Source organism: Cylas formicarius, unplaced genomic scaffold (assembly GCF_029955315.1).
Source record: "Cylas formicarius isolate icCylForm1 unplaced genomic scaffold, icCylForm1.1 PGA_scaffold_2__14_contigs__length_35257938, whole genome shotgun sequence".
Lineage (NCBI taxonomy): Eukaryota > Metazoa > Arthropoda > Insecta > Coleoptera > Brentidae > Cylas > Cylas formicarius.
Genome location: NW_026844319.1, coordinates 23703288 through 23730756, shown reverse-complemented (window position 1 = coordinate 23730756; position 27469 = coordinate 23703288). Strand labels below are relative to the sequence as shown.

Genomic DNA, 27469 nt, shown 5'->3' with positions numbered 1-27469 from the left:
AACATCTTGTATAAAAATTATTAAAAAAGGTTAGAACTTAAAAATTGGGAATATGAAGCTTCTGAGCTTATCTAAAAATCATCTAAAATCTTCTGTTCTTTTTGATATAAAATTTTTTTACATCGTCCGTTTAACTATAATCTTGTCTTGTCTATATTTTAGTAGTGCTGTTTATAAACTTTTTCAGACACTCGTTCCGCTCGTGACTAAAGTGTCGTTTGTTGATGTTGCAACGTGCGTTAGAAGTTTCATCAATGTTATTCACCTCACAATTGCATTCTTCTTCGAAAAGCTAATCTGAACTTTAGAGTGCGTTAAATTCGCACACAACGAATAAGTTATTAACGTAAAAATTTATTTTATTTATTATCGGTTTCGAGGAATGATTAAAATTAATTGGATTATTTAGCTATTTATAGGTACTTCCGCTTCAAGTGTTCTAAATGATATATAATTAATATTAGATACACTGAGGTAAGGTTCAAGTTTGTGCAGTTTTTTTAGATGAAAGTTGATACCAGTTATTGTTATTTGTTTGTTATGTCTTTTGATATTGTGGTCGCACAACGCACTAGCAAGAGAAGCCGCTGTGGGTTAGACAAAATGTTCCGGATGGAATTTTGTTTTTTGAAAGTTAAATCTAGATTGCGACAGTTGGAGCCGTTACAGCAAACAAAAATTTGGGAACTCTTTAGGGTAGGTGCAATTTGTTGTACGAAGGTTTTAGCAGGTCACAGACTGAAGGCACAATATAGAATGAAACCCAAGGTAAATCTACATAAATGATTTAATTAATTTGTATTTGATGTTACACATAATTTGTCGTTTAGAACAAGGCCTTCTATTATACCTGGTACCAGAAACGCAAGGGACTTTGAGGTAAGAATATATGAACCCGAACGGGGGGGGGATGGAAAAAGCCCAAAACAAAACATTTTAACTTGTAGATACCTATAGAGGACCTCATTCGACGATAAAAAACCGAAAATATCTACAGGTGAAAGAATGGAGTTTTACAATAAGAAGGCACCGCTGAAAGAAGACGGGGGAACTATACAAATATATTATCAGCCTGCGCGCGCATTTTAGTAAATATAGTTTCCTATCGACGTTACTTTTGTACACAAACTCCATGTCGTTTCGACGCGAGACGCAAAAAAAGCGACAACATTGGAAAAAAAACATCGCCGCTAGAGCGACCAAAGGGTAACCACATATTTACAGTCAATTTCTTACAAAATCGAGCGGGTTGCCGACGTCTTAGTTTTCGACTGATATCGTAGGCGGTTAGTTTCGGCAATGTTCGTTTCTTGTCACACTCCCACCCGAACTACAGTCTATTATTTACAAGGAAATGAGGGAACGCAGACTTATTGCTAACAAAATACTCGCTCCGGAAACGAACCGCGCGCCTCTGCGTAGGAACTTGCGCGGACGCGCCTTCACAATGGACGTTTGAAGCGCTATTCAATTTATCTCAGTTATACCGGGTCCGACTAATTCTTAGGTTATGGTGTTGGTATGTCAGTCAGTAAAAATAGAAAAAAGTTATCGATATACCCCTTCAGTTTTCCCAGACTCAAATATATTTATTTTGCTTTGGTAAAACAGAACACAAAAAAAGCAATAAACTCATATTTGACTCAGACAGCTGTAGATCATCTGCGTCAAGTCAATCCGAATAAATCATCCTGTATCCTTTCTGAGATAAAGTTCAAGTTACATAATATGTAAAAAATAAGAAGTTTAACTGGATGCCATTTTCCCATCTTCAAAGCCCTGCCCAATCCGGAGACTATTGCTCGATTTACATGCGCTTTAGGCAACATATAACTTTGAAACTATGGCGACTTTAAACTTATCTATATAACAGACATTTTCTCTGTAAATCTGTAAATAAAATGTTTCGCGATACGCTCGTTCTTTCCCAGTTTATCCACATTAACATGTATATTTTTAGGACCTAAAAATTGCAAAACTCTTCTTTGAGATTGATATATGGAGTAAGAAGAAGGAATCGCTTACTTCCCTATCTTGTACAAACAAAACGGCCAACATTTTTAATAAATATCGGCTCTTTATATCCTGCTTTGGATTGTTAAACACAAACTTCCTTCCTATACGATCCTATACCACGGAACAAAAAACAATGGTCAAGTGGTCTTGCCTTTTCCTACAATGTCTCCATTTAGGCTTAGTCAGATGCCATATCTATTAGATTTTTAATATATTTTAGGCTCTGTCTTACTTACTTACTTATTGAAATTTGGTTTTTCTGTTGTTACAGCTCTTTTTTTTTATTGTCGTGCCCATACTAATTTAAAAAAGAATTTCGGCTTTATTTAAACACACGGCTTCAAACTAATTTCAAATTGCCATTTTTGTCTATGCTTTACTACTGAATATTTTCATAAATATTCTGTATTTTCTAAAAACGGCGTAATAAAATTAATAACTTTTTCTAAATTAATTGTAGCCACAATGTCCCTAAAAATTAGTTGGGTCGCGGTATATCTCCATGTAACTTTACCTATTGGCAATAGGAGACCCGCTAAGCTAAAAGAATGTTTACACACTCTCAAATCAATTGCCATGGGAGTCAATGTAATTTTTTTATTGTCGTGCCCATACTAATTTAAAAAAGAATTTCGGCTTTATTTAAACACACGGCTTCAAACTAATTTCAAATTGCCATTTTTGTCTATGCTTTACTACTGAATATTTTCATAAATATTCTGTATTTTCTAAAAACGGCGTAATAAAATTAATAACTTTTTCTAAATTAACTGTAGCCACAATGTCCCTAAAAATTAGTTGGGTCGCGGTATATCTCCATGTAACTTTACCTATTGGCAATAGGAGACCCGCTAAGCTAAAAGAATGTTTACACACTCTCAAATCAATTGCCATGGGAGTCAATGTTCGTAAACATTGAGAACTTCTCGGGTCTCCTTTGCATTAGAATATTTTTTTTCTCTACCCATGAACCGAACATCTTAATTACTTATAATCTGCCGAAATATTTATACGCTAACACTCAAAGCCCAGAATATGCGACTTTTATTCTGTGCCCCAACTACGAGCATTCCACAAAACGCCTCTAACATAACTAACGATCGCCATTCTTTGTACCAGCGAGAAAATCTTATTATTAGAATCGTGAAAATGTGGTCCAATTCCCTCGATTTATAAGTCTTTTTAACAGGATGTCGAATTTCAAGAGCCGAATTTTTGTATCCGCTGGTAAAATTTTTAATAATTTTCGGAAACATTTCAAAGGTCCTTCGCCATTTAAACAATATATCTGCAACTGTTTACGCAATTTTGTGAAATTTGATTTCCAAATTTTCACCGCGTTATAAAAATATTTGCTTGGTCACCGTCATTCGTTTTGGTGATAATTAAAAAGCACGTTATCGCCACCCCTCTCCCGCAATTTCCATGGCGGCGTCTTAAGCGTTCGATTCCTTCAAATCCTGCAGTCTGGCCAACTGGTGCGGCTCCAGCTCGTCGGGGATGCTTGCCCGACCGCCGACCACCTGCTTCGGCGGATCCACGTCAGTCGGGGGCGGCGGCGGCGGTCCGTGGCTGACCGAATTTTCAGCCGTACTCGGGCCGGTGGTCTCACCTTAATGGTCTTATTGTTTAGTCATCAAAATGTCAAAGGGTATTATGTAAACGACATACCGTCACTTCCGGTGCTGCTGCTCACCGCCAAGGGGGGTTGTTCTTCGTCGGCTTCCGTTGGCTCGTCCTCTTCTGGGATGACGTCGTTGACGGTGTCCTTCAGTTCGGTGATCTGGACAGACCCGTGCCTGCCGACCACGTCATGTTCCACGTCATCTACAGCCTCCTCGATCTCCGGCTCGTCGTCGCCGCCCTCGCTATGATTAACCGTAGCGTCTTCGTCCGGCGGCGGGAACGGATGGTCGGGCTCCTCCGTCATTGGTGTAGCGGCCGTTATGACGATCTGGGCCACGCCCAACCCGAAATCGTCACCCCCGTCGCTAGGCTGTTGGTCTTCCTTTATTTCGACGTCCTCCTACAACCGGATCGAAGGGTATAGCCGCGTAGGCACATCCACCGACCATAACGACGATATCAAGAGTCAGTCTCCGTTCGAAATATTGAATTAATCACTTGACCAAAAATGAACAAATCATTAAAACTAACGACTACCACACTAACCAAAACCCTGATGGCAATATATTAAGTAATCATCAATCACCAATCACCTGGACCCGTTGTAGTTACCAAACATCTATTAGTAGTAATTATTGTTGAAATGATAACATTGAGGACATATGTGCTCCAGAAAAATAACAATTATTAACAACAAAACGGTAATATGTAAACATGAACGAGTAAAATTCCCCAAAAATAAACTAGTATTGGGTAAGTATAAATTTGACTTAATTAGATTTGATTTTGAACGATATTGACAGAAAACGAAGATTTAAGCTGATATCGTTTTAGACAAAACATAGGTCGCAAGAGCCGATTTTGACTGGAATATGATTGAAATGAAGAAGAAAAACCTACTAAGAAAGAGGGTTTTTAAGTAGATATCTGTAGCTTTAATATAGATTTCGGTCCGGTAAGTTGTGAAAATGCTGGTTTTGATTATAATCTGCTTGAAATGAAGAAGAAAATCCAATCATTTGTCCCAGAAAAAGGGGTTTTAAGTTCATATCTGCATTTTTTACGTAGATTTCGGTACAATAAATGGTGAAAGAGCAGATTCTACCTGAAATCGACAACTCTTTGACACAGAAATGGCGGTTTTAAGTTGATATGACTTAATTAACTATAAATTATGAATTTTTATACATATAAATGGTATTTTCGTTTCTTGTTGGGGATTTACTTGATCCTGACGAATTCAAAGAAGAAAAAAAAACATCCATTTTATTAAATCCTCGTTTCTATTTAATTTTTTAGATTATTTTGCTAAGGTAAAATTTAGTTGTAGTTCTATCAGGTTAGTTGTAAGACGCAGTCAGGGCCGGGCCTTCCGCATGAGTGACCCTTATAGCTTTCTAGCACAAAATGCTAACCGTTTTGATAATCCTTCGTATATCTGAATTTAATTTAAGATCTCTAGTGAAAACAGGAAAAATTAGCATTATCTGGGATCGAGATCCACCCCTTGGAACTCGACATTTGAGAACAACGGAGAGTGTCAATTCTTATCGTTGTTAATGCTCGGTGGCACAGCTTACCAATCTGTTTGGTAAGCTGTGGCGTAAAGGGTTAAATTAGGCACGCGTCCCGCTAATTGGCATACCTCGTCGCTAATTTCGAGGGTGGGCACTCCGATTACTAAAGGCAGCGGTCAAAATTGAACACACACGTTAGCTTTAGCAAACCACCTGGAAAATCCCGGACTTACCCGGAATGTCTTGGCCCTCGTCGAACTGGCTTCCATACTGCTGGTGTCGGTGCCTAGTCAGAGCCATGGAGAAGTTCGCCTGTTTCGTGACGTCTGTCTCGTTTTTCGGTTCTTCTTCAGGTAAATTCGGTTCTTCCGTATTTAAGATCGGCACGGGTACCCGAGGCGGTTCGGCCTAATCCAAAACAGAAAATATTTACATGCGCATGCGCGTATGTTATAAGCGCTTGCGCATTTCATTCGAAACTAAACTTTTAACCACAGAGAAAACTATAATAAACAGAGATCGATAAACTGAGAATAATCCGTGTTTCGTTTATACTGTGACTGTCTGAGCTGCTTGGGTGAAGACATATTTATTGATTAGAATTAATTCGCGATCGACACAAAAAACCGATAAACCGCCAAATTATTATATTGTATGTTTTTGTCTCCAACCATCAAGGTAAATTGAATTTATTGTGTTGTTAAGTAAAATGTCTATTGGGTTTTTATTTGGTTCCCTATAATTGTTTTTGTTTATAAAGATTTTGTTGCTATAATCTAGTTTAATTTGAGCATTATTATAACTACTAATAAACAATCGAATAAACAACTTTTTGATAGTAGTTTTATTTGCATTTTTATTTTGTTTGTTGTTAAGTTTTAATTCTTAAATAAAGCGACAATAACTACTAGTGAATATGTCTCTATAGATAACCATTCAATTTAGTTGGTGGCGATACTGAAATATGTGTTTAAAAGCACGTTCGCTCCCTAACACTTACGGATACGACTTCGTCAACTTCCACGTCTTCGTCTTCATCCCTTAAGTACCTGGGAATCTCTGGCGGAGTGAAAACCGGCGGAGCGGATGGTGGCGGTGTCTCGTCCCACTGGTTCGTCAGCGGCTCGCCGAATTCGTCGCATTCTTCCACCACGAGCGACGGGAAGTTGCCGATTTGACCTGGGGGAAGAATAATTTGCTATAAAAAAATATATTGTGACGCGCGAACCGAATGATTTGAGCCCGATCCTGGCTGGCCCCCTCTGTGTTCGACAAACTTGGGGATGGTGCGAGATCAAAGACGTCCTTATAAAAGCGGAGGACCTGGCTCGCCTGTCAGTTAGTTGGAAAGAGACGCCGGAACGCGAAAATCTAAATATTCTATTTATATAAATAAAGACGTTATATGTACGAACAAATTTTTGCATCGGAAAACCGAATCCCTTTAAGGTGCTGTTGACAGAAACTACTGGAAATTTCCATAAATCCAAAACGACCGTTCCCACACTAAACTCACCCTCAAGTTCACCCTGCCACCATCCGTCGTCTATACTGTGCGCGCACTTGCTGAGCACCTTGATGATCTGACCTTCCTCGAAGGTGAGCTCTTCGCCACCCTCGCCCTCATAGTCGTATAGTGCGACGCAGTATGATACAGCAACGTCGCCAGATTTATGTTGAATAGGCATCGAAATTACAGACACCTGTTGATAAAGAACTATCCGTCACATATATATTTATGTTTTTGGACCCTACCTACTGCTCCGATGTAAAAGAAAGAAAATTTTAACCCAATAATTTCATATTTCACGTTTTTTTTATCGTAAAACCTGTATAGATACTTTTTATACATTTATACAGCTCATTATTCGTTTATATGCTACCTGCAAAGCCCGTTGAAGACAAGATTTTTGGATTAATTAGATTATGCAAAAACCAACAAATTCTTTTTACAGTTCATCGATAGAGAAGTCGAGGCACTGACTAACGGTGTTAAGGAAGTCAAGAAATCTGTAAAAAGTAACCCTTGGATACCGACGCACAGTGGGCCAGGATGACACGAAATGTCGGAAATCATGTGATACAGCAAGTTATCACATTATACTGAATTTGCTTCACTGTGTTTATGATACATTAATTTAGAAAATAGAAGATGCGGTATCTAAAATTCATTCTGTGATAAATATTTGCACCAGAAATTAGTATCTGCCTTTGGAAATAATGTAGAAACATACCACCTTGTATTCTTAACTCTGAGGTAACGGCAAATGTAGTTTTTGTAGGAACCGATTTGGGAAAAAAGCAGAAAATATTTCAAAATAAAACTAAATAGTATCAACTTTAATTTAATAATAATATACCAAGTTTAATTTTAAATCAATGCTTAATCACAGTTGCCGTGTTCGTCTGATTCCCCCAGAATTTTAATATTTTCTTTGAAAGGCTCTAGCAAATTGAAAGCTTCGGGACTAAATCTTTTTTTACTTAAGGCTTTGATTTTGCGTAAATTTGCGATTTTTGGATCAGGCGAAAGTAACAAATTATGAAATACATCCAATTTATTGCAAGCCTCATTTTCTCGCATTATGTTCCTTGTATCTTCTGTACTCTTTATTGCGGGCCTCTAGGGCCTCTTCGGAAAATTGTCCGATTGGCATTGGACTGGACGTCACGATCCAGTCAATATTTGATGGATAGTTACTGGTATTTTGTACTAAGGATAAAGGGATACAAATAGTCGAGCAGTTTCTGTCAAATAGATTATAAAATCATCATGTCTAATACTAAGGGCACTATCTGAAACCTAATCCACGCATGAAGTAAAAAAATGCAATATACCAGGTATTCCTCATTTTTGCTGAAATGCAATGAAGAAGTCATTCGCGGACTAAGTGGTCACAGCTCCTCGTTTGGAGGGCAACTTTACGAAAAAATGCACCAATAACTCTTGTTAATGCAAAAGATCAAAATTTATATGCAATTCTAAGTGTCACCACTCGATATCTTTTACTAATAAGTGACAGTTAACATTAAATGGATTGTATAAGAAACCCCGTATAATATGCAAAAAGCGAAGCGCATATTATACAGAAACCCAAAAACCCTACCTTAAAAGTTGATTTTATTGGTGGATGTTCTTTCAGAGGCAATAAATTATTGAAGCAAATTTGTTTTCTTCTATTGCTATACTTGTACGTAGAAGATTGACCCGCTACATATTCGGCAAACCTAAGATTATTATTAAGCAAATGTACGAAATAACGAATAATTTCGGAGTTTGCTTTGTAATGGCCGGCAAAGAGGACGAATATTGGCGAAAATTAAAATTGCCAAAAACAGTGCAACGAGTCAACTAGCGACAATGTTACCATCTTTGTTTAGGATTTGGAACACTACACATTCGTGCTACGGACCATAGACGATAGAAAGTATACAGGCTCCCAGTTACCTGTTCGGGCGATTGGGTGGTTTCCGTCTGCGGCTGGACCTCCTCTTCATTGTCGATCGTATAATCGACCGATGAGAAGGATATCTGCGTTTGAAGACCGGGGGTGGTAGCCGACTGTTCGCGTTCGATGTCGAGGTAATTGTGGGGCACGTAACCCTCTTCGCCGCGGTAGTTGCGTGCCCGCAGCCACCCGTCCCCGTCGCCCTCGCCTACCACTTCGAGCTGTTCGTTCTCGACAATCGTCAGTTCGTCGGGATTTTGAGCCTGTGCGCAAATTTTTATTTTTTTTTCCTTAACGACATTTGTACGGGGAGACATTGTTCAATACAACCCTGTTCTAAGGGCATGTCGACGCAAATAAATCAACGTCAGAAATTACTGTAAGACATATACCGTATATGAATATAAAGCTGTACATTTCAACAGAGGTCCGCTGGACTGAACACCCCCTTCGAGCGCGAAACCGTCGGCGGCGACCTCTGCCGACTCTTCCGCGCCCCAGTCTACCTGGGTAGGATCGTCCCAGCCCGCCGTCAGCTGTTCTATCCTTTGTCGTTCTTGCTCTAGCACAGCTGTAAACGAAACCAACCAATCAAAGAACATCCCATAACCGCATTCTTTGATCTAGAGCTGTCGGCGGGGTGCTGCTGCTGATTATCAATGATCCTTAACAATGTTATCGTTAGAAGAAAAATAAAATGGCTCCATCTATCGTAGGAAAGTGGGAAGGGAACGCGAAAACCTCAAAATCGTTTGATAAATAAATGAGGGTGTGTAAAGCTCGTTTGAAATGGCGCAATAAAGTTTGCAGGTCGAAAGGTCAAACTATTGCCTGTGATAAGTCTTGCATGTTGCTTGTGTGATTTTAAGAACGAAAGAGCTAATAACACCACAACAACGTTGACATTTGGTTAACCAGAACAATAAAAATTGGCAGCTGGCTGCTACTCGCTGGGTTATATTTCTTGTGCCTTGCATTGCACTGTAAATTTTATTGAGCTATGTCAAACGGCGTTAAAGAACGTTATAGAAAAATAAGATCAGCTATTAAGAAAAAACGGATACGGATGTCGATATGCTGTAAGCTGTGTGGCATAGCATATTTTCGGGAAACTAGCACAACTGTGTGCAACACGTACTATAACTATGAAATAAAACACGTGGAAAGTACTCTTACCAGTGTAAGATGCGCATTTTCTTTTGGGAAACGCTTGTTTGTTTTCTTGTCAAAAAACTAGTGATCACTGTATTACTATTGTGCAACGATTATCATGCCAGACATGACGTGACATAACGGAATCGTTGCCTACCCCACTCACCGTCGACCTCAGCGGTTTCGAATTGGTCCGGCAGGTTGTCCTCCAGGTCGCGGTCCGTCTTCGCTTCCGTCTGCGCAGCGGGTTGCTCACCGTCCGCGAAATCGCTGTCATAGAACGAATCCGAACTTGGATGATCTGACAACGAGCTAGTGGATCTCTGTATGTCCTGAACGTTGAGCGATTCCGCTTCCTGGAGCCATTCGTCGACGTTGACGCCGCCTTTTCTGAGGTATTCTATACGCGCCTCAGCTTTAGCTTTGGCCGTTTCTGATCGTCTGATGTTTTGCTTTAGTTCCTCCATCTTGGTCTCCAAGTCAGGTCCGTTCGGATCGTTGGGATCGGTCTGCACAATGCACACACACAGTGCGTTGAGCAATCGAATAAATAAAGTAATAAAATGCATTTAAAAAAAACATCCATAATTGGAAATTGTCGAAATCAAACTAATCGTTAGCAAAAATAAAGTTTGTGCCGATTAAAGCACTATTGATTGGATCGTTTTGTTTAGTACCAAATGTCAGTCTTTTGTAATATTATAAAAAAGAAATAATTAAAGAAAAAAAGAAAAATTGCATTAATTTTTTTGCATACCTATCTAAAATTCATTATTAAGAGACACAAATAAATTATGACTCATTTGGACAAATATACCGGGTGTGCCAACAAGATACGCTAATACTTAATCGAAGAACAGCTCAACAACTCTGTTAAACTCTGAACTCTGTTAAACTGAGCTAAACTGTGAATAAAATGACTGAGAACTAAAAAAAATTGAATCTTGGCAAGCATTTCCACTTTGCGGATTGTTCTTAATGTCCGATTTTCCCTAATTTATTTAATTATCCGCTATTTATTTAATTTATTAAGCGCTGGTGAGAGGGTTCAGTAACCTTCAATATCCTAGGAACGATGCCGGCGGTAGCGTAGCTACTGGTAAGGCCACCCTTGGCGGTAAGGTCTCCATGGATGAAGGTGAAGCTAAAAGAAGTCCACAACAGCAGCGCCTGACCCAGAGTGGGCGGCTGCAAACGGTGTTCTCCATGTTAGGAGCGACCGAATTAGATACAGGATAAGGCAACGGGAAACCACTACAGTGATTATTTTCCCAAGATAACGCACATGGTTGAAAACCTAGAATCGACGGCCGTTAGTCCGGGGCACGCCTTCAGTGGAGAGACGGTGATAAGAATCTTCCCGTCAACCAATTATCAAGGTAAGTGTTTTAAAAATAATATCAGAATCGCAACGTGGAATGTACGTAGTTTATATCAGGCAGGAAAGATGGATAACGTTCTTGCAGAATTGGAGAAGTTGAGCATTGATGTGTTGGGTGTGCGGATTCTGGTAAGAATACTGCACTACTCGGGCAACGATGTGAATCACCACTACAATAGAGTCGGAATCATGGTAAATCAGTGATCAATTGCTTACACTACTCCGATAGGATCATTATGATTCAGATCAAAACGAACATTGGTAAATTAAACCTTATACTCCGGGATATTCTAAAATTGAGGAAAGAACGTGACTTAACTGTTATTATGGGCGACTACAATGCAAATATTGGAGAAGGCAGATCTGAAGACTATGTTGGTGCATACGGTTTAGGAGAGAGAAATGAGCGGGGTGATCGCATGTTCTAGTTCTGAGTAGAAGACTTGGTGATAAGCAACACACTATTCAAACTGCCGAAAAGGAGGCTGTACACCTAAAGCACCAGGAGACAACAAAGACCTTTTAATTAGAAACCAGATAGACTACATTTTGGTGAATGAAAGATTTAAAAATGGAATAAAAGCAGTAAAAGCTTACCCACACACTTACTTACCCGACCACAACCCCATACTTACATAGACATGACCGACATAAAACTACAATTAGTCAAACAAAATAGCAAAACAGAACATATACATATTCATAGGCTAAAAGAGCCAACTATAAGAAACGCTGCTACCAACTTTTTAATTAAAAAATTTCATAGGCTACATGAAGGATTCGATACCTGGGATCAGAACACAAAATGGGAAAAAGTTAAGGATACCGTAGTAACAACACAAAAAGGAATAGTTGGGAAGGACATGAGGGTGCTAAAACAGAAGTGGATGACACAAGAAGTTTTATTACTAATGGAAGAGAGAAGAAAACATAAAAACAATAACGAAGCAGAAAGAAGTCTATTAAAAACACTATTCGTAATATAATCCGCGAAGCGAAGGAGAACTGGATGAAGGAAACGTGAAGAGAAATAGAGGACCTGTAACGCAAATACGATAGCTTTAACATGCACAAAAAGATAAAGGATATATTGGATCGAAAAGAGACTCACGTATTTTAAGAAACGAACAAAATTCAATGATTTTGGACATCGAGAATAAGCGGAAGATCTGGAGAACTTATATAAAGCAGCTTTTCAATAACCAACGAGTAACTGACTACCGAGACGTATATAAGACTGGTAATATTCCCCATGATTGTTTCTGTCTACTTTTGTCCCAATCCCAAAAAAATCTCGACCATCTAAAAGTGATGACCACCGACTCATAATTCTAACGAACCATATTCTGAAAATACTCCCAAGAATCGTGCACGCTAGAATACACAACATCTGCGAAACTGAAACCTCTGACACGCAATTTGGATTCCGCAATAAGTTTTGTGTGCGGGTTCTCTCGAGGATTTACAGAGACTATTAAATTAAAGTAATGAAAGCTAGAAAAGATTACGATCTCAACATGGACATCAACAAGACTAAAATGATGGCGATAGCAAAAAGGAAGCAAGTTCATCATAGACGGGAAAACAATTGAACAAGTAAGACACTTGGCACCATAATTAATGAACACGTTCAGCATAAACAGGAAATGCTGGCACGCATTAAACAGGCAAGAAAAGTCTTCATAAAAATGAAAAAACTATTGACGGCTCCGAACCTATCACTAACAGTAAGAACAAAAATGGTCCAATGCTTGCGTGTTGCTTTTTGGCTTGGAAGACTGGACGCTGAAACCACAAGGAGGTTGGAAACTTTTGAAATGTGTGACTTATAGACGCATGCCGAGAGTCTCGTGGATGAGTAGAACTACAAACGAGGAAGTGTTAGGAAGAATGGTCAAAGAACTCGAAAATACTCTTTACCATTAAAAAACGCAAACTCGAGTTCCCATATATCACGCGGTACAAGATATGAGCTGCTGAAACTCATTATGGAGGGCAAAATTGTAGCTAGACGAAGCGTAGGACGCCGAAGAATCTCTTTGTTGCGCAATCTTCGAGAATGGTTTGGCCTATCGTTAATTGATGATCAGCAACCTCCAAAGGAAAAGCTGATATAAGAAGAAAAAGAATTAAATAAATGGTAAATTTATTATTAGGGACACCAAACGATTGAAATGGATTATTTACCTCTATTACCTTTTTACAATACAATTACAAACTTATCCACTAGCTGACATTATTATACTAGATTTGGTTATTCTTACTAATTTTCAAACAGTTACCATCATCAGTTATTATTATTTATCCAACTACCCAAACTAGAAGTCGAACACTAACTTTACGGCCATTTCAGAAAATCGAAAATAATTTTCACCATTTTTTTATTATTTAAATAGTCACATTAACTTCGCCAAAGCTTCACCTTAGTGCTTAAATGTTATTGTTCATATATCGTAACAGTACCAACTTCAGGTTTACAATTAGTCACGGAATGTTTTATATAACTACTATTATTTATAAACAATAACCATCTCCGGGAGTGGCTAATAAATAATAAAATAGCTGTTCTCCGTTTAATGTTAATATGAATGTGCTGGGCTCCATTTTTTCATTGCTATAGTTATCTGTATCACTGTAGGCACTCTTTCAATATCTCTTATATATAAAATATAATATAGTGTAGTATCCATAATCTAGGGTACAGCCATTTTGGCCACACACTCCATCGTAAATTGCTAAATTAGGTTGAAGTTGTATAAATATTATTAGCGTAATGTTAAAATGCACAAACAGATTATTCAGTCATTTAATTTGGTTGGAAATAAATAAATAAATAAAATAAACATAAGCCATGTAGATGGTCAGGATATAGTCAAAACGTTGTCGTCGACAAAAATGAGTTACCTTCTGTCCGCTCTCCCTTAACGCGTTGTACAACTGGAGCTTCCTGACGTACTCCTTGACGTTGTTGTTTTCCCTGGCAATCTTCGTCGCCCACCTTCGCGCCTCTTTGCTCAGGGTCGCGGCGGCGGACTCGTGCTCCGCGGTCACGTGGTCTACGGGGTCGTTGTCACACGGTTCAAACTCGTACTGTATGTGCTGCTTCAGTACCGGATAGTACAAGTAACAACATTGCAGGTTGTACTCCCTGGTGAGTTGTTTCGCCTGGTCCCGGATCGTCGTGAAGGAGTTTTGCATCGCCGAGCAAGTGAGCAATTCGGTACGACCTACGGTTTGTTCGGTTATGAGTAGCGGACTCGACTAGGCATTCAAACTTTCTGGCTCACCTAAGAGAGAGATGTATTCCGCCACTTTGTCGTAGACTCCGCTCTCCATCGCGGTCATGCCCAATTGCAAATCTATGACGAAGTACCTGGGCAATAAATAGAATCGAAGTGTATCGTTATTAAATTGCCCAGGCGAAACATGCCTATGCTTAACAGCAAAGTTCTAGAAATGATGTAGTCGTATTTTCTATAGAGAAAAAGAACGAACTATGACTAAAGCGTACTAAGCGTACTATAGCAGATACTTCGATTTTAAGAAAATAAATTGCTTGACATCAACGACATTTAATTTGTTTTTGAGCTTTGGCCAAAATCATTGGTTGTTAGCATGTATATGTGAATCATTTTGATCTTTCGCAGTAGACAACGAACTCTTCATCAAATGTCAACATTAAAAATTGGTGCTGGTGGACAATTTGTCTTTGTGTTTGTGACACAAGTTTTAGGGAAAGTCAGCTTTCTTGTTGTTTGTCTATTCTATTTTTGATAGGTAGGTCCGAATAACAAAAAATAACCTGAAATATTAGGTAGATAGATCGTATATCAAACCGGTACTCATATTTTACCCAGTAAAGAAATTTTTGATATTAATAAACAAAACTGATGGCGGTGCACATACGCATATTCAGGAAATGGAAGTGTCTTTAAGTAGTACCTAGCTACCTAGATCACTAGAATACGTGCATTATTACAAATCATATTAATTTGTTTAAACAAAAACACATTATTATGTATACCTGGCATTTTTTGAATTGTTATCAAATTTTGGTTGCCCTCATTTAATTAAATACTTTTTCCCTTATTATATATTGTTAGTTTTTTTATTATTTTTGAAAAATAGTTTAATAGTAAACATCCGTTACAGACTTAATGGCAGTTGCAATATTGCAAAATTATCTTGCAATCTTCATTATAAAAAATTCGAATTCTTTCTTTCTAAGTGAAGAGTTTTTACACCACCACGGGTTAACTAGCACTTTCATAATTGTGACAATTTAATTAACAATCAAGAAAAACACAAACGAAATTCCAGGCTGTTTTGATATATATAACAACAAAGACCGAATCTAGTAACGTGCGTTGTCCTGTTCCTTCTCTGGCAGAAGGGATGGGAAAAAGGATACTAAAAAACATTTTTTAAAGCATATACTAAGGACTGAAAGTAGACATTACATGCTGTTTATAGCAAATACTTTGCCGTTAAGCTGCCAGACCTGATCAGACTCGTAAAATTGGTAGTTAGTATCTAAGTACTTCCTTTCCAATTCAATGGGAAAAAGTGTACAGAATTAAAAGCTCACCAACCGACTATTGCCACAAACAACTGAAACAACATTAGTTCTAGTTGTGTTCCCTCCTTCAGCAGTAAAATAGTCAATACAATTCGTTACAGAATGGTTACAGCCCCAATACACCAAAAAAAAGCCCGTGCAATTCATATACTCTACCTAGTCTGATGAGCGTTCGCGGCAGCTAAACACAAGAGATAATCGTTTCTGGCACCGGTCGACTTTTCATCCAGCTGATCCCGTTTCGTGGTGAACTTGGCGCTGTTCTTCTGTAACGACGTGATCGACTGGAAAAACGATCCTTTCTTCTTCTTCAACCTCGAATAAATAAACTATGTTGGTCGCCGAACGAAAAAGCACGGGCGACTTACTTCTCCTCGATGTCTCGCGCTTTATCTCTAACATCGTGCGCGGTGTGCTCTTCGTCGAAGTAAAACTTTTTCGTCTTGTCCAGGTCCTGCACGCAAGTCTGCAGCTCTTTCTGTACCAGCGCCAGCTGGTCGGCCACCTTTTTTGCCATTTGCATTTTGTGCGCCCGCAGCACCTTGGCATCGTCCGCAATCTGCTGCTGGAAAACTTCCACGGCGGCCAGTCTCGCCCTCGCCAGTTTCTCGTTTTCTTCCAACACGGTACGCCACACGTTCCACATGTTCCTAGAAACGATTACAGAATCCAGTGGCGTTCGTAGTACACCATTGGGTGCGGATCTGCAAAGGTGCTTACCATTTCTCCTCACCTCCCTCTAACTTGATGTCGGGAATATTCGGAATCTTCTTGTTCAGGTACGCCGACGAGATTTTGAGCAGCGCCTGGAATGAAACTATCTAGCAAATCGGAACCGCATCGCGGAAACTTAACGATCACGTTACTTCTGAATAAGATTTTTCGATGGCCGACTTTTTCAGCGTATACGTCCTGATGTCCTCCAGCAAATCGCACTCGTGTTGGTTCTTCAAAATTAACTTGTTAATCTGTTCCGAGTGGAGATTCTTCAGGAACTTCGCATAATTTCCCTGCAAGAGGATTATTCGATTTCCATTTCTGGGTTGACAACGCCATCAAGCGAAAATTTTGCTTCGTTAAACCATTGTATTCAATTTCTGGTAGAAGTACATTTGGAAGTGATCTCTGGAGCGCAATAAAGAGAAAACATTGCAGATCTTACCAGGAGGTCTAACGTAACGGGAGACAACTTTAAAAGAAATCCAAAAAACCGAAACATTAAAATCTTATTTTATCTGTGCGTACCTTTCGTTCTTCCCGTCCGTGGTCGAGCATGTTTCCAATTCTTCGATGAGTTTTAACAAAATTAATATCTACCGATTGGATTGTTAACCTACTTAATTCACCTTATTACGTGTGATTCAATCATTCGGGTATGATAAGATTACATAAAGTTTGATTGTGCGATGAGCTCGCAAAGATCGATAAGTTTGGGTTTAGATAACTTCTATCTAGAAATGACTTAAAACTTAAAACCGACATAAACACGCCCGGCGGGCATAAAACGGAGCCAAGATCCACCCACCTTCCTCGGAGGAGGTTGCATCTCTCCCAGTTATGGCTACGTCGTCTTCAACCATACACACCCACTGCGGGTTCTGGTTTTACCGTGACGAGGAACTCATCCGCACCCAATACAAGACGATTACCAACGCCGCGAAAGTGGTTGCGGAAAAACCACCTAGTATACCTGCAGAACCTCTTCGAGGAGCAGTTTGTTAAATCGCGATCCCGACGAGCATATTGATTGCTTCTTACACGGCGGTCGACGGCGGCGATTTTGAGAGGCGGCGGCGCGGTGTCGCGGCGGAGGCGGCCTCCTATCGACTCGCCGCCACCGCCGGGGGTGGGAGGCACGAGAAAGCTCAATGGTGTAAATTATATGACGGATTGCTCGAACGCGACAGATCGGAATTTAATTTTCTAATCTCTTGTAGCGGTTGATGTTTGGTGAATATCGCGCGAATTAAAATTTGATTTGAATTTACATGGAGCCATCTATCGGCGGCCCATGGATTTTACGCATATCGTGGGCGGACGCGTCAGAAGCAAAAGGATCGATGTTTGTATTACGGTCAGATAAATCCAAACGAGTGATGCCATTTAAAGATTTTTAGAGTTAACCTCGGCCAGAAATCGCTAAAAATGTTTCCGAGATGTCCAATAAGAGGGCGCAGCTTCTACCACCGACACTTTTGAAACCCATTTTCCGGCATTTTTAGAATTAGAAGTTTGTTAGAATCACTGCAGCGATCGGGCGCCCTTTCATACTGTTAAAGCGTCCCCTTTATGTTTTTTTGTGAGCTCTCGTTTAAAATCTTTCTGGTTTATGTCCATGATGAATCGCTGTGACTTATTTTCTCACGATAACTTACCAGGAAGCCCTTTTTCCTAGGTAGTAATTTTTACCATTTTTAATAATGTAGGTATTTAATACTAACCTTTTTGGTGTATCTTGACCCTTTGAACTTGTCTCGTGTGGCTCTGGTCTTGTAAAATTCTCGCATGACTTGGCCTGATTGTGATAACCAGGCTCAGGATACAAAATCTTGAACTTTTCAAACCTCGCTTGTAACAAATTTTATAAAAAAAAATGTCAGACACTGACATTTCTTAATTTTGTAATAATTAATAATCCCGAAAAAAAAGTAAAACTGACAGATAAAAGGAAATATTGCAGGTGCAATCAAATCCCAGCCTCTTAAACGAAGGTAAAAAAAAATAAAATAACCCAAAACATATTTGGTATAATCCGTATACAATCTTCTATGACAGACGTATTAATTTATAATTTATTTTTTGTCCAACACATAACTGATATCTTCAAGAGACGCTGGAAGTCGGCATGTTCTAAACAAATTCTCAAAACGCTTCATTTAATATTAAAACTCGACGTACTTGGAATTTTAATATTTTGTACAGGAGCGTCGCTTAAGCTGTGAAGTAAAACATATTGTAAATTTATTTCTCTAAGATGTATCTTGCGAAGGAGTCATTATGGAACAAAGTAACGTTATTTTTCAATATTTTATTTACTGTACAATATCTTTTTGGCACATCCAGAATAATATAGCATATAATACATCGATCTCCCTCTCGTGAAAAGAGCTGCCCATGGAAAAAATTAAAATTTAGTTTTGCTGGTATAGATACGGGAAGAATGTCAAAAGCGTGAACTTGAAAAACTAACTTTATTTGATTTTCAACGTGTAAAAATTGTACAGGTTAACAATAAGTATATACTGGCATCGAAATGAACTGGAAATGTTTATTTCTTATAGACGTAACTTTCCGCACCGCCCCTGCCGAAACCGCCTGGTCCGAAGAGCGCCGAGTAACACGGGTTATGACAATAAGGTTTTCCTTCTTTTTCCGCGTGCGAGCCCGGAGTGAGGGTCTTGTTGCACTTTTCGCACCGCAAACATCCCGAATGCCAGTCTTTGCCCAGCGACGTCTTCCTCTCGGCTAAGAAAAAAAGAAACGAAGAAAAATAAATAACTCTACCAGATACCTTCATATATTGAGGCAGAGGCTATGCTGATAGTACAGGCAATTTGGTAGGTATCAAAAAATGTTGAGAATATGCGCCTTCGTAATGCATTTCAAATCTCGTTTTTGAACAATTAGATTTGTCATTTCAACCAATAAGACATAGCCACATTCAAAAATCAACATGGCCGATGACAATTTTTAAGTTGTTTGGCAGTATTTTGTCGATATATTCCCAGATTCAATTAAATTGTTTGAAAATAAAAGAGTTAAGTAAGCGTGTTGTAACCGCTTAAAAAAATAGCGCAAAATGCTGAGTCTGAAGGTTGTGTGTCAAAATATTATAGCCGCATAGTGTACTATAATATCTCGTCTTCATATTACGCTTTTTTTTTAATACAAGCGACAAGATAAATATTATCCCATGGTTTTCAGGGAACGATAAGTTGCTTTTTAGTTTTTTAAGGTGAGTTTAAATGTTTGCCAAGAAACTTAAAATTGTTGACCGTGCTGTCCGGTTAAATAAAATAAAAGTCTGGCCTCGCGAGTTCATCTTTTTGATGTGGGTCAGCCCGATCCGAAAACAAACACGCTCAAAGCCTTATACGGTGCGTCCGCTTTAAATAAAAAATGATTAATCGCGTAAGGACAATATTCTGGTCGGTGACGTAATAAAACAAAAATATTTACACCCGTCTAACAGCGCTACATTAAAATATTTTCAATCGTAAACGGATAACAACGTTATCTCTGTTGATTATAATTCCGTTCGCGGCGATGCCAGCGTTTCCGGGGGGTTCGGAAGAGAGCGGAGGGGGCTCATTGGGGCCGGCAAAAAACGCGTATACGAAACTGAAAGATTCGATGCCGATATACCTGGCGTTTTCGTTTCCGATAACAAAAAGCGAGAGGGTGTGGCCCGAAAAAACGACGACCTCAGAAAGTACAAATCGCACCGCGAAAAACTCACAAATTAATCAGATTAACTCGGAACTCACCAAAGTAAACGGGTTTTTCACACTTTGGACAATTGGGCATGATGATATGTATCGTCGACGATTCAAGTATCCACCCGGACGAACTGTAAGTAAACTTACAAATGCGCGCAGCAGACTCGACTTTACTTTTTAAAGGTACGCGTTGTGATCGTTCGGACAGAATCGGTACCGACAAGTACGAACGATGATTCTCGGATATACTGCCCTACGTGAAAAAGGGAATGCCTACCGTGTTTGGTAGAAAGACAAGATTTCCGTCCCTGCGTTTATAGAGGTAAGATCATCGAACCAGTAAAAAAATAATAACGAATTACCCTAGGATACTAGAGAGGGGACAGAGAATTGGGTATGAATGAAACATTAAAATTCGTCCTTGGCGCGGAATAACCTCTATTTTATTAATTTACTTATTTATACATTATTTTTTCTTTTTAAAACAAAACACTAACATTGTTTTTTACTCCTCGTTTTTTAGTTTGGGTCATATTTTGCGGAAATGGTAAAACAAGGGAAAATGGAAAATTATGTTATTGTTTTACTATAAAGGGTTTTAGTACTAAATATCTTATTATGGGAGTAGAGTATTTTGTTTTGGTTATTTCAGTAGTTCGCATTGTATTGTATTGCATTGTATTGTTATAATCCAGCTTAATTGCACAGCTAGATTTATGAGTGTTTGTTTTAGTCTATGTTTATCAAGAAATTCAGTGGTACTGTTTAAAATAAGATTACTTAAAAGGACTAAATACATGTCACCAAAAAAAGGAAATATTTTGATATCTGTTTAGGTTTTATTACTCCTAGTAATGCTACAGGTTGTGTTGTTTTATATTTTTAACTTAGTTTTATTAATTTTGAAATAAAACTGAATAATTTTAAGATAATTAGTTCGTAACATAGCTGAAGGTGGCGCTGGCGAGAACGAGTTCGATATTTACCAGGGAATCTATAATTCTCTTTTATGTTACTTTTCTCATGAATAAGCTTCATTAATGGAAAACGGGGCAGACAAGATGCAATTTCTACATAAATTTCTGCGCGTAATTTTTGCAAAAAAAATGTGGATGACTAAAGCTATACTTTTGTAGAGAAAATTTTATTGTCGCTGTAAAATACTAAATTTGAGGCAGGAAAAACTTAGTGGACAAAAGGTTCCAGTAGAAACTGCAGTACTTTGCCACGAGGAAGTAATTCCAATCTGATTTTTAGCTTCTCATTTAGAACCAGTCCAAATCCAGAAAAAATTTAATGGTTTATTAGAAGTTAAAAATATTATTATGTAATGGAAGAACCCGGGTGATTTGCATCACAGTACCTACACCAAGTCTAGTGATTCCATATAGACGATGAAAGGGTAGTCTTTTAAATGTTCTTTTGTTGTTGAACGAGGAGGTCGGCGACATTCATATACGAGTACATGCGCACAATTTATACCTATGTCTAAATGTGTAATTAATTAAATAATTGAAGTACCGGCGCAAACATCACGGACAAACAGATATATCTCGCAAATTGTTTTTACGAGCTTTATCAAATATTGAATAAGTGCAATAACGCTCGTCGACAGTAATTTTATTAAATCAGCGATAAAAATAATGTCATTTGAGGGTCGGATTTTATCGGTATAGGTTTAATCCCCGAACGCGGAACAAGTTTTATCACCAAATTTCCGAAAAATAGTGACAAAAATGTAGGTGCGTTTTTTATTTAGTGAAAATATATTTTTTTCGATAAATCGTCTCACTCTCCGTAAGCCTCAATATTTTTGTCGACCGAAGAGTTGGAGGTCTTGGATGCGACTCATGTACATATAGTTTGGATTTCTATATATTGTCTCAAGAGGCTTCTCGTAGTATGGTATAGGCTAGTTTTGGAAACTCAAATACAAAACGAGTAAAGGAAATGAAATCCATCAATTTAAGCGATTTTATTTAAAAAATATACCTTCGACGTCATTTACATTTATTTACGGAACGTGCAGATTTGGGGGATGATCCGCCGCTGGGCGCGCTGTTGCCGTACCTGCTAGTATCTCCATCATTTCCAGGACAGTGACAAACGATATTCGACCGAATTTCTTCTCCCCGCAGCTCCCTCGCTGACGACCTGGACGTTGGTAAATCTTTAAACACCAACACGATTGCAACCGACTAAGCTTAAAATAGGGCCTCAAAACCGTCACCCTTTATATCCTCTTCGTTCGTTACCCCGTCATCGGTCACCATTACTTTGCCATCAGACACCCTTTCTTCGTTCTTTCCCACGCCACTGTCCGTTTCCAATGGCCGGTCCCAGACGAATATCGCGCCGGACGCGCACGCGCTGACCATGTGCCTCCCGTCCGCGCTGAATCGTACAGCCGTTACAGCCGCCGCGTGTCCCGCCCCCATATGCGTGGTCACGCCTAAAAGTGACGTGAAGAGTTGCGCAGGAAACAAAAGTTGAATTTGATGTTTCTTTATCTGTACTTGGCACTAAGTATAATATACAGGGTGTCTCAAAAGCGTTCCGCTAATTTCTAGGGTTAGCAGAATATTAAAGAATAATGTTCGTGTGTCCGAAAATGCCTCATTCTCTGCAAAAAAATCGTTTTAAGGTACTCAAGTGATATTTAGTAAGGATTAAATTAAATTAAAGTACATTGGGTCACAAAAGTTAGCAATATTTTAATATGTTATACCAGAACGTCGTTTTTTTTATAGTGTTAATTGGTTCGGCAGAAATGTTTTTAAACAATTTGCATTAAAAAATGTACTCTTTGTACCAAAAAAAGATTTGGAGTTATTTGAGGTTTTAGCAAATAATCCAAAGTTTACAGAAAAATATACTTTGTGTTGTTGGGGTGACATTATACAATTTACAAAGCAAATCGAAGGACCAATTGGAAAAATACTCGTTACAATCAAAAATAGCACCGACGATTTCCACTCAGTGTAATGACAGTGACAACCGAGAACATATCAAAGGAACTTATTGAACGGTCCCAAGAGGTTCCAGATTATTTTTTGGCACAAATATTGCTAATTTTATAAATTCAATCCGCAAAGAATAGTGTGTTCTATTTTCGGTCCTATTTAATAAGTTCAAAGATGAAAAAAAAAATATTGAGCAGTCATGGTACAAAAATTTATTTTTAAATGTTAGTGGGACGTTTTTAAAACACCCAGCCGAGTTCTGTCCAAATTTATTGTAAATAATTGTGGCTTTGTAACTACCACTGATAGATTTTTCTTTTAAAACTACAATGCACCTGGTATAATAGGTACCTTCTTGGTAACGCCATAGTTTAATCATTTGGTCGTTTCCCCCCGTGGCGAAACACACGCCGTCGGGCGATATGTCCAAACTGTTGATTGTGTCTGTCAATGAACCCTCCAGTTCCCTGACCAGGCAACCGTCGAGCACTTCCCAGTAGGCTATTTTGCGATCGGAGCCGCCAGTCAAAATTTGCACTCCGGTTGGGTAATATCTATACGAGAACTTTATCTTTTAGAATTTTACTATTATATTATTATTTCTATTATATTCCCCAAATCCGCTAAAAATTGATGCACTGACAACCTTGTCTCAAGAGCTTTCAAAATCATTATAATTATTATGAGCAAAACATTCTGTATTTTGTAGCAACCCTCATCTTGCATTTAAAATTCTTGATTCCAAGCAAAAAAAAAATTTTTAACAACGATTTATTGAAACGATTGTTTACTTCAAATCGAGCTTTAAATGCTGTAACTTGCCTGACACACATGAACAGCGTATTGGCAAATAATATCTGTCTGCGACATTGCCTTTCCAAGTCCCAGATAATACACGTACCGTCCGTACTGGCGCTGGCCGCCTCCGTGTCAAATTTGTTGATGTGCACAGCCGAAATCGGACCCTTGTGTTCCTAAATCGATTCTTAATATTTGCCTCGTACAGCATAGTAACCGCCAATTAAATCGCATTCATTCATTCATTCACACCAACGTCAATGACTATCCCGGATTAAATCGCCCTTTACCTTTAACGTGCAAACCAGTTGTTGGCGATGCGGCGAAATATCCCAAAGACGGACCTGCCCCTCACATCCACCGCTTACCAATGTCTTACTGTGCGACGTTACCGCCAAAGCGGAGACGCCCTTGTTGTGTGCATTTAGCAACGCGTAAATCAAACGGCCTGTGAGCGGTGTAAACGACCTGGGAACAAATTTATACCATGGGTTGGCAACACTGTAACACATTATGCTTGTTCTTTGGTTTGGCTTTGACCTTTCCGTTGTCGTATTCTCTGGTTAAATCGTTTGATAAAACCACATAGCTGTTGTTAGTATAGTTTCACTGGTGCGGTAGAAATGGATACGTAAAAATGGGAATGATGTGCATGCCTCTAAATTTTACGATCTTCCCATCTTTAATTCGTTTATATTATCCATCAGCTGATTAGTTTTATTGCCTTTTTGAATGGCTACTAAGCAGTGAAATCAACTCTCAATATTTCAAGGTTATCTGATGCGTCGTGTCCATATAGATGTTAGATAATATATATAGTGGTCCCACTAGGGCAAAAATTGATGCGCCCCAGGCGGCATTGATATTTTCGTATAGAAGGTAACGATATTCCACGCATTTCACCCACTAACCTGCACATTTTCTTTCCAAACAGAGATATCCACACACTTAACTTGTTTTCCTAGAACATTTAATGAGATCCAGGCATATTTTAAGAAAATACAACCGTAAAAAGGACATATGCAAACTGATTGAAGATCTGTCAACGGCCATGTTGATTAAATGTCTGAAGGTCATTGGTTAAAAACAAGATTTTTAAATCTCGCGTATGCGTATAAATTCCAGTATTATCGGCATAGATAGGGCTTCAAGTGAAAATTCAAGAACTGTAAGTTAATGTTTTACATCACTTAGAGCTGAGCTAGAAACGCAATGTGGTTTGTTTTGAAGATTACCTGATAACACCGTCGTTCCAAGCCGTGAGAATGGATTTGCCATCGCTCGCGAATACCAAGCTCGAGCACGTGAAATTGGGCACGCAAATGCGCAGCAGCTCTTGCATGGTTGCCATGGACCATACTCGCACACTGTCTCGGCTCGCGGTCGCGAATACTTCCGAGAAATCGCTGCAATTTAAAGGTCAGTTTGTTTTTTTTATGTTTCCACGTTTCATGCTTTTGCGACAATGGCGCCGATAACGCGCGTACCGGGGAAAAGTTACGTCGAATATGGCCGAAGTGTGGCACGTGACGATCAGTTCTGCGCTAAACGTGTTTAAGTCGACTGAGTAAATTTCCGACACCGCAGTGCCGACCAAAATGTGATCTTCGCCCCTGAGCTGCAAAAAATAGACAAAGGGATCCGACGTAATCATACATAGATGCAAAAGGAAAGGATGGACAACTATCAAATTTCGAGTAATCTAATCGTCTCTTATCTCTATCGACGCAATGTTGCTGCGCAGACCTGAATTGACGTGACTGCGTTATTCACATGAGCGGATTTTAATACCCGCAGAGCGGGAACTGAAGGCAACCTTATGTCGTTCTCAACCGCGCCGCCTTTCCTCTCGGTTTCCTCGACGAGATCGAGCGTGCCGTCACCGCCTCCTATTATTAAACGTCCGCTGAAGAGTCTCCGGATCGAGCGCACTCCTAACGTGATGTATTAATCCGATCAAAATCCGCCAACCTATATAAAATTGTTACCCAATTGATAAAGGTCGACGCTACCCCGCGGCAGCTTTTTCTTTGTGATTTTAGCAAAACAGCCGACAACGCACGGCGTCTTGGTCGGTTCGAGTATTTCCGCGTCGTGGTGGAAGTTGAGGCGTACTTTGAGCACATCGCCCGTGGTCGTACCGCAATAAAGTACCTAAACACGAGATTGATTGATTGATTACGTCATCGCGACGTAAACTCGCGCCGACCTCGTCGCGTTCATCCGCGTCCATGCACAGAATATTTCGTTTCAGTTTGGCCATGGCGACGTCGATCGGCGCTATGGTCTTTGCGTTCTGGTCGATTTTCCAAACGGCCAAGTGGCAGTCGCCGGCGGTAACGAAACAGGCACCCCGACGCATCATGGGCAACAAAACGGCCGCGTCTCCTTGAACGCCTCGTGTAGCTTGCGCCCCGCACACCACGTGACCGGTTGTCATGTCCCAGATAACCACTGAGCCGCAATCTCTGCCCCCTGACAATGACGTAGCAGTTTGTGACTTTAAATAAGCATCATTCTCACCTAGAGATAATAAATAGGATTCGTCTTTGGAAAACGCTAGAGCTTCAACTCTAACTTTGTGATGTTCGTGTTGATTGAGGGCTTTCAATTTGTTAAAACTCCAAATAATCACCCGGGCCTGCGCATAACAACAAATAAATACGGAATAACATAAAAGTGCGCGATCTACTTTGAAACCGATATGATTTATCTGGCCGCTGGCGACGTATTCTCCGGAGCGCGACACTGCAACGGCGGAAATGTTATTGGTGTGACCGACCATAAATGCTTGCTTCTTTGTGGTCCATTCCTGAACGCTAATTTTGTTTCCAAGTGGATATAGGACGTGTTTCCCATTGGGGTGCACAAGGAATCCATTAATGGTGTTTCCTACTTTATTTAATGGAATCATTATTGTTATATATGGGAAACTTGTTACCGTCGAATCCTATAATTGCCTTGGGGCGGAGCTCTTGGATATCCAATTCGTTTTCGCACCGCTTTGACATTTTTAATGTGTGGTCAATTATGTCGTTGGCTCTCAACGTCGCTATAGCAACAAAAACGGCAAATCGCTAACAATTTTAATCATATTTAAAATATTAGATCGATATCCAATAATTAGACACCGAGATTTTGTGGTCTGTAAGTAACAAAACTTCAACGATTTATCTATGGTTTAAAATAACTGTTGAATTTTCATATCTTCCGATAGACATTTTTTTCCACGATGTGTGAGTACTTTCTCCAAGATAACAGACGAGCAACGTTCAAGAAATGGGTTCACCCAAATGATGCCCGATGTAGTGCAAGTAAGGTAAACGATTCTAAAACTTTTATTTTCACTAGATATTAACTTATAACATTTGTAGATGGCGGAAGCCGGATTTATATTTACGGGTTCTTCACGCGATCCAAACTCGGCTCAGTGTTTTTTCTGCTATAAATCCTTGGATGGGTGGGAAGTGGACGATGATCCTTGGCAAGAGCATATCAACCACTCTCCAAATTGTGAATTCGCCAAGATTCAAAAGCCGCAAGATGATT

General features: G+C 39.3%; 3 protein-coding genes across 7 annotated transcripts; all 3 read right to left on the bottom strand.

Moving 5' to 3' along the window:
- Positions 1 to 773: 773 nt before the first annotated feature.
- Positions 774 to 17873, bottom strand: LOC132698093 (protein nervous wreck). Of its 5 annotated transcripts, none has more exons than XM_060663956.1 (16): positions 17246 to 17873; positions 16587 to 16730; positions 16441 to 16526; positions 16089 to 16370; positions 15877 to 16035; positions 14429 to 14514; positions 14046 to 14368; positions 9918 to 10269; positions 9001 to 9179; positions 8608 to 8871; positions 6676 to 6862; positions 6160 to 6338; positions 5393 to 5567; positions 5288 to 5322; positions 3688 to 4042; positions 774 to 3628 (listed from the first exon to the last, which is right to left on the bottom strand). In XM_060663956.1, exons 1-16 carry the CDS (start codon positions 17264 to 17266, stop codon positions 3453 to 3455), a joined length of 3003 nt encoding a protein of 1000 aa, XP_060519939.1. In that variant the 5' UTR covers positions 17267 to 17873; the 3' UTR covers positions 774 to 3452. The 5 variants fall into 5 exon arrangements, with proteins under 5 accessions (XP_060519939.1, XP_060519941.1, XP_060519938.1 ...); XM_060663958.1 differs by having other exon boundaries at positions 9927 to 10269; XM_060663955.1 differs by lacking the exon at positions 17246 to 17873 and adding an exon at positions 16966 to 17220.
- A 1023-nt stretch (positions 17874 to 18896) lies between these two features.
- Positions 18897 to 20368, bottom strand: LOC132698100 (cysteine-rich protein 1-like). Its single transcript, XM_060663968.1, has 2 exons — positions 20208 to 20368; positions 18897 to 19185 (listed from the first exon to the last, which is right to left on the bottom strand). Exons 1-2 carry the CDS (start codon positions 20245 to 20247, stop codon positions 18989 to 18991), a joined length of 237 nt encoding a protein of 78 aa, XP_060519951.1. The 5' UTR covers positions 20248 to 20368; the 3' UTR covers positions 18897 to 18988.
- Positions 20369 to 21538: 1170 nt separating this feature from the next.
- On the bottom strand, positions 21539 to 27125 carry LOC132698096 (cilia- and flagella-associated protein 52). Its single transcript, XM_060663962.1, has 13 exons — positions 26862 to 27125; positions 26613 to 26812; positions 26444 to 26561; positions 26130 to 26395; positions 25909 to 26074; positions 25667 to 25854; positions 25408 to 25538; positions 25156 to 25326; positions 24211 to 24388; positions 23945 to 24096; positions 23474 to 23676; positions 22390 to 22611; positions 21539 to 22329 (listed from the first exon to the last, which is right to left on the bottom strand). Exons 1-13 carry the CDS (start codon positions 26929 to 26931, stop codon positions 22160 to 22162), a joined length of 2235 nt encoding a protein of 744 aa, XP_060519945.1. The 5' UTR covers positions 26932 to 27125; the 3' UTR covers positions 21539 to 22159.
- Between the last annotated feature and the right edge of the window lie 344 nt (positions 27126 to 27469).